The sequence below is a fragment of the Vigna radiata genome, chromosome 4 (genome assembly GCF_000741045.1).
Source record: "Vigna radiata var. radiata cultivar VC1973A chromosome 4, Vradiata_ver6, whole genome shotgun sequence".
NCBI lineage: Eukaryota > Viridiplantae > Streptophyta > Magnoliopsida > Fabales > Fabaceae > Vigna > Vigna radiata.
The window spans coordinates 8,109,443-8,123,345 of record NC_028354.1 but is presented as its reverse complement, the minus strand read 5'-3'; the positions used below and the strand labels follow the sequence as shown (position 1 = coordinate 8,123,345).

General features: G+C 34.0%; 1 protein-coding gene across 1 annotated transcript; it reads left to right on the top strand.

Annotated features, from left to right (window-relative positions):
* The first annotated feature begins 9,611 nt into the window (after nt 1-9,611).
* On the top strand, nt 9,612-13,031 carry LOC106758309 (G-type lectin S-receptor-like serine/threonine-protein kinase At1g11300). Its single transcript, XM_022780144.1, has 7 exons — nt 9,612-10,902; nt 11,022-11,129; nt 11,269-11,459; nt 11,535-11,745; nt 11,884-12,121; nt 12,192-12,342; nt 12,433-13,031. The coding sequence occupies exons 1-7, from the start codon at nt 9,612-9,614 to the stop codon at nt 12,739-12,741; spliced, it is 2,499 nt and encodes an 832-aa protein (XP_022635865.1). The 3' UTR covers nt 12,742-13,031.
* Nucleotides 13,032-13,903: the final 872 nt, after the last annotated feature.

The window sequence follows — 13,903 nt, the reverse complement described above, 5'->3', positions numbered from 1 at the left end:
ATTGGTGATAGAACATACCTCTCAAAGCTCGAATGGGCAGAGAATGGAAGGAAAAACGTACAAGGCACATGAACCCAATAAAATTGCATGCCCTATGTTTTAGAATAGTTGAAGAGAAGGGGAAAATTACTTACCGGAACGAAACGACAAAATCGATCGGTTCAAAGTATAGCCCTTGACACCGCGAACGTGTAGGCACCTTCAGATTAAAATTTAAACGGTTCAGTGTTGGGATCTTTTAGAGAGAAGTCAGAGCTATGCTTAGGAAGAAAGGTTCCTATTTAGAGAGAGAAGGAGAAAAAGCAAAAATGAAGAATCTGATTTTTGAAAAAGAAAGACCCCCCTCTAAGGCTGAGGCACTCTAAACTTATGGGTCTGGCTACCCCAATTCATAAGGCCCAATGGCCCTAAGCTTATTTTCAGGTCCTTACAAATTTTATATGTTATATAAGGAGAACATAAGTCTTCTTGGTAGTTGCTTGCAATAATTCATTAGGAAATGAAAATAAAAGGAAGGGTATTATCTACCAAAACATCTTCCATGTTTTCAGTAATGTTTGATTTTTTATTTTATTAAGTTTTTGGCTCCTTCTTTCACAATTATCAAAGGTATGTAAAACAAAACAGACCCTATCAAGAAGAAAACACATGAAGAAGGAAAAACGAGTCTGCGAGAGTGGAATAGGAAAAACAATATAAAGGCCATGGTTAAAAGAGACTAAAAAAAATAGTAAGCAGTAAAAAGATTTAAGATTATACTGGGAGTGTATTTTATAGTGTATTATGAGTTTAATATTACATACACGCATACCATATCAATGAATAGGATAAATAATAAAACAAATTCTTTAGTAATCATAAAAGTCCATAAAAAAACACTACATCATGACTGATGCAAACCCATCGAAGGAACTTAAACGTCAATAATATTTAAGGAATTAAATACATTAACTTAGGTCTCCAAAAATTACATGTCTATAATTAAAAGAAAACCCTTTGAGTCTAGTTTCCAACCAAAAAAAAATCATCTCATTTAGAGTTCTGTGGAGAAAGTTATTAGCAACACAATCAACAAAGGTCAGAGTTAACAACATGTTTTCTAACACGTAATTTTGGGTTTGACACAACTTGTTATGTCTTGAGCTTCCTTGAGTCTTATAACACTTATCTAAAAAGACGTGAATAATTTTATCTCTTCTTCTCTTTTGATGTGTTGGTGTTCTCTAAGTTAATATGACTCTCCTTTGTTTCTCACATACTTTTAAGTCCTCTACCCTCTAGGTTAAGTGAGACATTAAGTGGGTTTTTTTTAAATTTAGGGCCTTTTTCTCCACACAGGAAGGGAACCCAATACCTAACAAATTGATAACGGTTGAAAATACTGTTATCTGTGATGTAATTCTTACACTAAATGCACCCTTTTCTGCTTAGAAACTTGCTTGGAATCATGTTTTTCTGTTAATTTGTGTGAATAAGAGAATTGAGGTTGAATTCAATGACTTTATGACTACTTCCCCTTGTTTTGGTAGAGAATGAAGGAATATTGAAAGCAGAGATGAAGAGCCAAAGAGATGGAGCTCAGAAAGGTCTGAAAGAGCACCAGAAGGAGGGACAACACGCAGCTTAGGCGCCTTGTCCACCGCCCGGGCGCCCCTTTTGGGCACTTGAGCATCGGGCCCCGAGGCTTGGGCGCCCTTCTTGAAGGCTCAAGCCCTACATTACAATCGTCCACTACCCGGGCGCCCTAAATGGGGCGCTTGAGCGTCGAGTGTCGTGGATAAAGCCCAGTTTCTTCTCTTTTTAACTCTATTGGACCGAGCCCTGTTTCTACTCTGTTTCGACTCTATTTAAAGGACCCAGGCGCTCTAGGTTTTGTATCTTTGGCAGAGAAGAGTGCAACAACACACTCTCTCACCCTCGAAAGTCGGATTTGGATGCGGAAGCTCCTTTCCCCAATTCTTAGGGTTTTTCTATCTCATTCTTCTCAATTGTTCATATAGTTTCTTCATGTTTTTGGGGAACTAAACCCTATTTGTTGTTATGGGATGATGTAACCTTGTGAACTCTCATGTATTTGAATTGATTCTTAATAATATATGCTTTTTCATTAATTGTTAGTGTAATTCCTCTGTTTCAATGCTTGTTGTGTTTAACTCATTCATTAGCATGATTTATGAATTGCATGAGTGTCGGGAGGTTCCTTTCAATTCAGGTTCTTATTAAATTACTCCCAAGAGTAATATTTCTCAAGGATGAGGGTATGAGTCTTGGTCGTCTTAAAGCTCTTGATCTTCACATCTTATTACTAGGAATGCTAGGAATTGCATGAACTTGTCATTTAGGCAAGCTTATTTGCCGAGGGATCGGGTTTAGGTAATTTAGTGAGTGACATTAACATTAATGCATAAAGAAGAATTCTTACATACATGAGAGGGAACTTTGTGAAATCTAACCCCAACAACATATTCATCTCATATTAAACAACATTCGTTCATCTATGTTTTATTCTGCTATTGATCAATTACATTCATATTTAATTTTATGTCTTTGCATCTAAAACCAATGATCTAATTTTCTTTAAGTCTTAATTAATCTTGTTATCACACGACCGTCTTTTCTAGGATACGATACTTGGTCTTACCATTTTATATTACTTGTGCAATTCGGTAAACTTGTCGACCCATCAATAGGTCTTGGACTCCATTCTTGGAGACCATAGATTTTGTTCAACACAAATCTCCCCCTCACAACTTGTGGAGATAATCGCTAAACCAATGATCTCACAACAAACTTTAAACTTTTGTCTTGGTAGTGCCTTAGTTATGATATCAGTATCATTGTCATATGTCTAAAGTTTTTCCAACTTAAACAACTTAGCATCCAAAGCATCATGTGTCCAATGATACCTCACATAAATATTGTTGAGATTGTTGATTGGGGGAGCAAAAGTTTAGCTTAGCCCACAATCTCAGTAATATTTGTTTTTTATGATGACAACACATAATTAATAACACATGTGTAATATGTGTCACATGTTCTATGTTTACATGCTATATTTGAGAACATGATTGTGTTATTTATTGCATATTATTGTGTTACATATGTGATTTTATATGTGATTGCATGACATGTGTTTATAGAAAAGGAAAATCACAAACACTTATGTTAAATTTTAAATGTGTGGAAAAACAACAGTTTTAAGTCGATTACATTATGGGGTGAATTGATTAAAACTTGTATATTTGCACAAACTATTTTCAAGTGTGCTGTGAAATTTTTCAAAAAGAAAAGTTTTTCAAAACTATGCTCAGCATTGTTGCATAATCGATTGCATGCGTGCTGTATTCGATTAAGTTAGTTTTTTATTTGAAAATCTATTAATGTTTGACATAACTGTCATAACGTTCATATTTCAATTGTGTTGACCAAGCATTAAATGATAGTTTATTGCATTAATTGCACATTCAATTAATTGTGCATCCAATTAATTGTTGTGTTTGCTGCTAATTGTTATAACAAAATTTTTGTATTTGATTACATTAATAACTAAGTTGATTAAGAAACGTTTGATATATGTTATACTATAAATTGACGCAGATTTGAATTCTGTGAGAACTTTTGAGATTCTAAAATTTTCATATCTTTTACAGAAAGCTGTGATCTTATAGAAGGAGAGGAAAATCTCCAAGAAAGAAGATTGACTGTGGTGATCAACAACTTGTGATTTCTTGAAGAGTAAGACTGCTGAGTTTCAAATGTTGATCAATCTGCACATTTGGGTGTTATTACACGATCAGATTTTGCAATCTTTTAAAGATTGATTTGAAGTTCCGTGTTGTGATTACAGGAAGATGAACGTGTGGCTTCTTGACTTTGAGAGTGTCTCAAAGGGGTTAGATGGCAGGAGAGGGGATTCTTGTTGCTGGTCTTGTTGTGTATTGCCTATAGTTTGATTAGAGGGTTAAAGAAGTGTTTTACATTTTTTACGTGAGGTCTTCTGCAGAAACCTTGTTATAAACACTTTGATCATTATAGTACATTTGCTTCCTGTGGTTGGAACGACATTGGATGTAGGCAGGTTGGCCGAACCAGTATAAAAACGCACTATTTGAATTTTCTGATCCCTACTCTCTTTTACTCAATCGATTGCTTTCTGTACTTATTCTATTAAGTTTCCGCTACATTGAGAATCTATTACCTTATGATTCAAGAAAAGCATAAAGGCATCACTTTTTGTGAAAAATATTTTAAAAGCTTTTATTTTTACACTTCACCAATTCACCCCCCTCTTAGTGTGAGAAATTGAGTCATTCTATTTTAACAAATATGTTTGGATCTAGAATGGAAAGTTTAATTTTTACTAAGATGGATAATACTTTGACTATGCACAAATAATAAATAGTTGTTCTGCATAAAACCGAGCTCTTACAAGACTTTATTCAACCAAAAAAACTCCTTTCATGCTTCAGTAATAGCAATGAAATTTGCCTTTATAGTAGATCATGCTACACATCTTTGCACTCTTGATTGCCAAGCCACAACTACCCCTACAAACTTAATTAAATAGAACGAGGTGACTTCCTAGAATTAATGTCTTCAACTATATTTGAATGAGTAACGTATAAAATTAGGCTTATCACCTCCAACACAAAGCTTCATATCAACAGTACCATGAAGATCTCTCAAAATCCATTTCATAACATTCCAATGCTTGTTAGAAACAATCGATATCGATGTTGCGCAACGGAATAAGAGAAACAGTTTTGCTATTGTTAAAAGCAGAAAGCATGTTACGGTCAATAAAATGGTTCCATTAGAAATTTGATTTTCTTATAAAACTTTTATCAAACAGTTGGTGTGCTAAAAATGTAAAAGGTGTAGGGAAGAGAAAAATTAACACAGTCAATTTTTATACTGGTTCGAATCAAAAGATTCTATGTCCAGTTGTTAATCACTGTTATTGAGATTGTTGCTAGGGGGAGCATAGTGTTATTAGCTAAACCCAATCTCTATGATATCTGTTCTTGATGTTTTTGATGATGACAATACATTCTTAATAAAAACACATGTGTATGTAATGTGTTATATATGCTTATGCTTATTGTGAGATTTGCACAATCATAAATGTGTATCCACAATATATGTTTTGGAAAAAGAAAAATCACATGCACAAAAGCATATTTGCATGACTTAATCGATTATAGAGTTGTGATAATCAATTAAGGTCATCAGACAACTTGAGTTTTATACTATGGCAAAACAACAAGTTTTGAATCGATTACATTAGTTGCTAAATCGATTAAAACTCGTGTGTTTGCATATATCTTTTTCAAATGTGTTGTGATGAATCTTAGAAAGAAAATTTTTCAAAAATATGCTATGTGTTAAAGCTTAATCAATTACATGGATCATGTATTCAATTAAGTTTGTTAAAGATTTGAATATTGCTTCATGCTTGTCATAATTGTTCTAACGGTTATATTTGTAACTGCTTTGACTAAGCATTTAATGAAAATTGATTGCATTAATTGAACATTCAATTATGTGCTTTGACTGTTGTTAATCTGTTACATGCATTAAATGTAACCGATTAGATTAATAGGGTAATTGATTAAAATGCGTCATATTTGACAAAAACTATATATAGACGCATTGTTTGAATTTTGTAAGAGAATAGAGATTAACATTTTCATACTTGATTCAGATTGAATTATGAAGTCTTACAGAGGTGATTAAGCTCCAAGAAACAAGAATGTGACGGTGTATACAAATCTTGAAGGTTTCTTGAGAAGCAAGATTTATTTGAAGAGTCTAATCTTACTGCATAACTGAGGTGCTTGTTGTGTGATAAGGAGTTTTGCAAACTAATGACGTGGTTTTCTTGACTTTGAGAAGGTTCTCAAAGGGTTGACTACAGGAGAGGATTATTCTTGCTGCGAGTCTTTTCTATTTGGCTATATTAGATTAGTGAGTTAGAGAGGTGATTTACATTTTGACATTGTGCTCGCTATAAAGCCCTTGTTGTAAAAACTCATATCTTTATAGTGCAATTGGTTTCCAATCTTGGGTTGAATGGAAGGACACTAGATGTATGTAGTATTGGCTAAACTAGTATAGAACTCAGAGTTTAAATTATCATCTCCCTATTTCTCTACATTTAATCAATTATATAGTGCCTGTATTCGAATATGCATACTGTTACATTGCATACATTGTTGTTTGTGATTCAAGAAAAGTTTAAAGACTCTTACTATTTGCAAAAGGATTTCAAAAGCGGGTATTTTTATAAAACTATGAATAGTGATTAACTATTTCACTAAAGTATTGTTCACAAATTACAATAATATGAAGAAAATATTAAGAACCGAAAACACCTCGCGTTCAACAAACGAACACGAGACCCTTCTTTCAACAAATGAACCGGAAGAGAACTGCTCTGCCAAGTTGAAGAGATCCGCTCCGACCTTAGGCACATAAATACACAATAATCATAAGTAGTATTCCTGAAGCCTTGCTCACACATAAAAGAATAAAAATTCTTGTAGCCTTCAAAGATTCTTGAAAACACTTAAGTTCCCCACCATCAATCAAGGTTATATACACATAAGAAGAATACCTTATAAAAGGTTGTCTCTGTCTGTTAGACCTTCTAAGTTGGATTCTAGGTAGTTCAAGTACATTATCAATATTTTCATCATGTGACATATGATGCTCCTCCTGGTCATCATCAATAGGAACATTTAATCCATCTCGAAGTTGTTGATCATCAACATTATCATGTTGCTCACCAGGTTGAACACTACTTTCAGTATTATCCAGATTATGAATAGGTAATTACATAGGATCGACATTAGTCAAATTTCTATGTTTTTTGGGTGTTGTCTTTTCCATCCTATCAATGTCTTCAATGGTCTGGTCTTCCATAAATTGTACCTCATGGATTGTAACAAGCTTTTCCTCAACAAGATCATAAAACACGTAGCAAAGTTCATCCTCACCATAACCAGTAAGGATACACTGCCTGGAACAATAAAAGTAATAAGTAAGTTGCACCACAACTTCCTAGAACAATCATCAATAACAATATTAAGTAAGGTGCACTACTAAAGGCTTTACCTTCAACGGGTCACAAATTTCAAAATGTACCAACTGTAACAACTTTAACTTCTTTAAGGTCAGATGCTTCTTGAAGGATACTCTAGTTTTCTTACCAACCCTACAATGAGAACATCACTTCAATTCTGCACTTTTTAACCCTTAAAGAACATCTTTTTTAGCTAAACATTTAAGCCCTTTTTTCATTGATATGATTGAGTCTTTGGTGCCACAAAGATTCCTACATATCCATGGCAATCATAATATCTTTATCAACCAAAGCTTTTGTCCAATATGTTTTGGTTTATGTTTCTCCTCCAGCCACAACCAAGTTACCTTTGGTGAGTTTCCATATTCTCATATGCACAGAGATTAAGTTAAAATAGACATCAGAAGCATGTTTAACTCCTCCAAGCAACAACTACATTCCTATGTTGGCTTGTAAGCAAACATCACCAAAACCAATCACCTTATACACACCATCATTACTCATCTTCAACACTCCAAAATTACCATAAGTGTAATGTGTGAAGAACTCATTCTTCAATGTAATGTGCAGTGTAGTACCATTATCGATAATCCACATGCTCTCATCAGATACATGATTAACTAACTCAAAGTCAAGAAGAAGAACTAGATCACCACCTATAGTAGTAGCATTAGTAATGATATGATCATTATCATTGTGATCATTCTCTTTTTGCTTGCACTTCTTTCCTTTGTTGTCCCTTTTTCTAATTAAAATAAAATTTCTGAATGTGTCCAATTTTATTACAATAATGAAACTCTTGTATCTCGACTTGGACTTGCTCCTACTCTTCTCTTTATAATCTTTTGGGTCCTCTTTCCAACTTCCTTTTGGTCACTACGTATTGTAGTATAACAGAAGTTGGTACTCAAAGTCCTATTATTTGTCATACATAAAATCCAAATTTTATGTAACAAAGACTAGAAGATAATATCTTCACAAACAACAAGTCTTTCATCATGCCCTTTCACAAATTATAATTTGTACCATTTATAAAGCAACCATCTTTGTATTTGCCTCCACCATTCAAGGAACTAAACTTTAAACTAAGAGCTTTGATGCCACTCTAACACAACCAAAATACCAAAGAATGTAGTGAATATAATTTGTCCTAATTTCCAAGAATCTATGAGGATCAATTGCCAATGAACAACAACAATAAACCACTAAATCATAAACAAAGACACCAAGATTGTTAACATGGAAAACCCTTCAAAATAAGGGTAAACACCACGAGTCTCCTAGACTATAAAAATAACTCCACTATGATCAACAAAGAGTGCAAAGGAGTCTTAGTCAATTGCATAAAATAATGCTAACACCCAACTAAACAACAAAGCAACAAAGCTTGCAAATAGAGAATAAGGAAGATAAAAAAAACTTAAATACACAATTGTAGTGAAAACTAAATTTCTCCCAATTCAGATCTCCTATCAACAATCTGAAAGGTCAGAATGAAGAACAATATGTCTCGAACCTACTGTTAAATTTTTAACTCAATCCAACAATGAACGAATCTATAATATCGATTTTACAATTGCAATTTTGTGAAAAAAATGTTAATATTTTTCTCTCTTGTACTCCCCCAATATGTTAGTGCTCTCTAAGTCAATATAATTATTATTTTTTATCTTTCTCATATTTTTTGGTCCTCTCTCCACTAGGTTAAGTGGGTTTCACAACTTCGAGTCTTTTCTCCATATAGGAAGGGAGCATAATACCCAACAATTTTGTGTATATATTTTTTTAATTATATTAATGTAGATATGATTTTAATTTCAAAATCAAGAGAGTAAATAAAATGTCTTAAATTTATAAGAAAGATTTTAATTTAATATTAATATTTATGAAGTTTGACATTATATTCTATGAAATATAATTGAAATGTATTTAAATTGACATATATGAAACATGAGACAAGAGAAAAAAATGTATAATAAAGTTTACTGTTTACTTTACTGTAGAATGTTTAAATCATACTCATTACAACCCTTGACATTACCATCACATTTTCAACCATTTAAAAAAAGTCATTTCCTTAACCATTTAAACCTCTTATTATGATTATAGCCTTATTTTCTTTCCAACTGTCGCAATATACTAAGAAATTGCAATGAAGACTTTCCCTTTGTTTTTAATCTCTCAATGATAACATATCCAATCAACGTGGGGCAATTTGTTTGAAGACCAATTAGAAAACTGAACCATGCTAGTGTCACAAACAACTTAACAGAAATAATTACGTAGTAGTTCCATTTGACACCTTCCCAGAAATGAGGAAAAATTATGATAACTTTAAATGATAATGTGTGAATGAAATAAAAACACGTACAAGACTGTAGATTAAGCAGTGTTTCAAAAAGTAGCACAACACCAAACCGTGTTGATTTTTATGAGGAGAAGTCACAGTCAAGAGTGAAGTAGAAAGATGTCACTTGCAATTGCCTTAAAATTCACCTTATGGACAAAAATATAATCACAACCTGTAATGGATTACACCAACTGCACAAACTTGTTCTTCGTTTTGATCATATCATGTTTTCTTTTTTCAGATGTTGTTGTTACTGCCACAGACACCATCACATCATCTCAGTTCATCAAGGATAATGAGACTATAACCTCCACTGGTGGCAACTACGCCTTTGGGTTCTTCACCCCTCAAAATTCCACAAAACGTTATGTGGGGATTTGGTGGCAACCCAAATTCACTGTCATATGGGTGGCTAACAGAAACCAACCACTGAATGATTCTTCTGGAGTTGTTACCATATCTAAAGATGGCGATCTTGAGGTGTGGAATGGTCAGAATCATGTAATTTGGTCAACAAATGTGTACAGTGTCGGATCCAACACTACTTCTAAACTCTTGGATTCTGGGAACCTTGTGCTTCAGGAAAGCTCATCAGGAAGAACTATATGGGAGAGTTTCCACCATCCTACAAATGTTTTGTTACCCAATATGAAGATTTCAACTAACAAAGTAACAGGAGAGAAAGTAAAACTAACATCATGGAAAAGCCCTTCTGATCCATCCACTGGTAGCTTTTCTTTAAGTGTTGAACGCCTTAGTATACCTGAAGTGTTCGTCTGGAATGAAACTCGTCAATTATGGCGAACTGGTCCATTGAATAGTAAGATCTTTACAGGGCTGCCCTATATGAAAACGTATTATCTGGAAGGCGGACATGTTGGAGATGACGGGGAAGGAAATGTTGAATTCCATTACAAGGGAGTACAAGAGATTGGCTTCCTAATCCATATTCTGAATTCAACGGGCAATTATGAAGAGAGATTGTGGAATGGAGAGAGGAAAGAATGGGTTGTCACATGGAATAGCCATCAATTTGAGTGTGATGTTTATGGTGTATGTGGACCTTTTGCAGTTTGTAATTCTGAAAGCTCACCAACATGTAGCTGTTTGAAAGGGTTTGAACCCCGAAACAAAGAAGAATGGAATAGACAAAACTGGACTAGTGGATGTTTCAGGAGAACACCTCTGCACTGTGAAAGAGCCAGCATCCAAAACAAAAGTGCAGAACATACAGAAGATGTATTTTTTGAAATTAAGATGGTCAAAGTTCCAGATTTTGCTGATGGCTCATCGCTCAGACTTCAACCAGACACTTGCAGAAGCCGTTGTTTGGAAAATTGTTCATGCATTGCATACTCATATGATGCTGATATTGGTTGCATGTCTTGGACTGAGAATCTAATTGACATAACACAATTCTCAAACGGAGGACTTGATCTACATGTTCGAGTAGCCTACACAGAACTTGGTATACACTGAATAATGCTAGCTGTTATCTGCACAATAATCTTTATTAACTTTCTTCATCTGAGAACCTTTCTCCAGTGACAGGACTGAATTTCCTATTTTCATTTTTCCCAAATGCAGAGAAAGAGAGAAACAGGACAATCATAATTGTTGTTACAGTGACAGCAGGAACTACCTTAATTCTCATTGGTGCATATATCATGTGGAAAAGGATTTCTACTGGCCACGGTAATTTGTCATCATCATCCGTTTAAATTACTGAAACTAGTTCATAATTTTGTTTTCTTTTTTTATTAACTTTTATATCACTACTAACTTATATTTGTGTATGTTGTTGCTAATTTGTGCCACGGTAATAAATCAGTAGAGATCATCAAAAGATTCCTTCCGTTTAATGGAGATGAAGCACCTGCAGAATATATAAATGACAATGCATTTGGTGATCTGCCACAGGTCGAACTCCAGGAAACATTTAGTTTTGAAAACCTAGTAACTGCCACAAACAAATTTCACCCATCGAACAAACTAGGAGAGGGTGGTTTTGGTCCGGTATACAAGGTACTTAACATTTAGCTTCCTCATATATCAGAAAAAATTATCAATTATTTCATTTTTCTCATTGTTATGTTATAGGGGCAATTGCAAGATGGCAGAGAAATTGCAGTTAAAAGACTTTCTAGAGCATCTGGACAAGGTCAAGAAGAATTCATGAATGAAGTGGTGGTCATTTCCAAGCTTCAACACCGTAATCTTGTAAGACTTTTTGGCTGCTGTATTGAAGGTGACGAAAAGATGTTGATCTATGAATACTTGCCAAATAAAAGCTTGGACAGATATATCTTTGGTTAGTTCTTTGATTTCCCTACCTAGCATCCATCAACAGTTCTTCTTTCTGGAAATTAAAGATAAACTGTGAAAAAATTAGATTGTGCTTCATCTCAAAATGTTATAATTCATACAATTCTTCCATTTGATTCTTTAGATCCATCAAAAGATAAGGTTCTTTGTTGGAGAAAACGCTTTAGCATAATAGAAGGAGTTGCTCGAGGAATGCTTTATCTTCATAGAGATTCCAGGCTAAAAATCATCCACAGGGACTTAAAGGCAAGTAATATCTTACTAGACGTGGAACTAAATCCAAAAATATCTGACTTCGGTATGGCTAGAATCTTTGGTGGGAATGAGGATGAGGCAAATACTAAAAGAATTGTTGGAACATAGTAAGCACACCTCTTTCTTCATGATTATATTCGTATACTTGGATATAAATTGTGGTACATTTCAATGCAGTGGCTATATGTCTCCTGAGTATGCAATGCAAGGATCGTTCTCTGAAAAATCAGACGTCTTTAGTTTTGGGGTTTTGCTACTTGAGATTGTTAGTGGAAGACGAAATTCAAGCTTTTATGATGAAGAAAACTGTCTTACCCTTTTAGGATTTGTAAGTCAGAAAAATTGTTTCGAAGTTCACCAAAGGGGTTGGTATCCTTCTTCTGATAAACTTTCAAATGTTTGAAATTTCTTTTTGCAGGCCTGGATACAGTGGACAGAAGACAACATTCCCTCTCTAATAGATCCAGGAATATATGATCCTAGCCTTCATAAATATTTTTATACGTGCATACACATAGGACTTCTATGTGTCCAAGAATTTCCAGCAGATAGGCCTACTATGGCTACTGTAATTTCTATGCTAGACAGTGAGATTTCGGATCGTCCTCCTCCAATGAAACCTGCATTCATCCTGAGGGAAAATATGTTAAGCTCACTTCCCTATGTAAGAGGAAATGACTTGAACTCCCTCAACACTGTCAGTATTTCGGACATACAAGGCAGATAGAAAACCAAGAGCTCTCAGAAAGGTGTATGGAAGCAAAATGGAGATTATGTTAGTACTAAAAACAGAGTTGAAAATAGTAATACTGTAGGCATATCTGTTTTTTGTAGAAAGGTATGCATTGCTAGGGCTATTTAGAGAGAAGTTTTCAGTATAGAAGTTTGGCTATTTAGAAATAGTGTAGGAAAAAAAATTATGTATTACCACAAATGTACAAATGTTTATCATTTTCTTTAAACTCATGTACCATACCTTTGTTTACATATGTATTCATTGATCACCAACAAATGAAATTAGATTCCCGGCTTCATGCCTTCTTCTACATCCTTCTATAAGCTATTATATCGTATAGAGACAATAGCATCCTCAAACCTTTGATCTTGAATTTTGCAAATGCCTAGTAAGTATTATCACTTGCTGTTTCAAATCAGAAGTTGACTTTATGCTAGCTGTAATGCTTAAGAATGCTGCAACTGATGTCATTCTTTTGAATTAGTTCAAATTTTGTATCTTGATTTTAGTAGTTTTATAAGTTCAGTTTTTTTAGTGTGTTTGATCGAATCCTAACTAGAGGACACGCTCAATTGTCATATCATAGGTCTTATATGTTTTGAGTTCAAGGAAAAGTATCTATTCTCATCATATCTTTATTATTCTTTCTTAAACACAGAAGTGTCAATTTGACTCATAACTCATAGGTTATCCTCAACCCACTTCTAAATAAGACCTTTTTGTATTGGACCACCAAATGAGAGAATTAAAAAAGTTCTAACCCTTAAAGTCCCCTTTTAAAGTGAGTTAGGATCAAAATGAAAATGAGTTTGATCTCATTACAAGATTTTAATTAATTCATAAGTATTTTTCTTAGCAATAGAGTTTAAAAAAATTTCAAATGTAAATCGATCTTCAAATATTTTACATTAAATTATAAATTGATTCTTATTTAATTTTTACTATTTTCATCTTAACAAAAGGTTAGGGCCCAACCCAACTTGTTCAACAGGGTCAAACCAACCTAATTTGGTTTATGCCAAACATGACATTGTTTGACATGGGTTTGAAATTTGTCGATCATGTCTTAACCCGAATTAGCATGGCACGATACGAACTTAGCCTACCATAAACCTAACGTGTATCCAACTTAAATCTAGCCATTGTTGACCTA

Excerpts from the sequence above, each read along its gene's own strand:
- LOC106758309 (XM_022780144.1), top strand. The coding sequence starts at position 9,612 with ATGGATTACACCAACTGCACAAACTTGTTCTTCGTTTTGATCATATCA. Across the intron at positions 10,903-11,021 it reads AGTAGCCTACACAGAACTTG|AGAAAGAGAGAAACAGGACA; the intron begins GTATACACTGAA and ends TCCCAAATGCAG. Across the intron at positions 11,746-11,883 it reads CTTGGACAGATATATCTTTG|ATCCATCAAAAGATAAGGTT; the intron begins GTTAGTTCTTTG and ends TTGATTCTTTAG.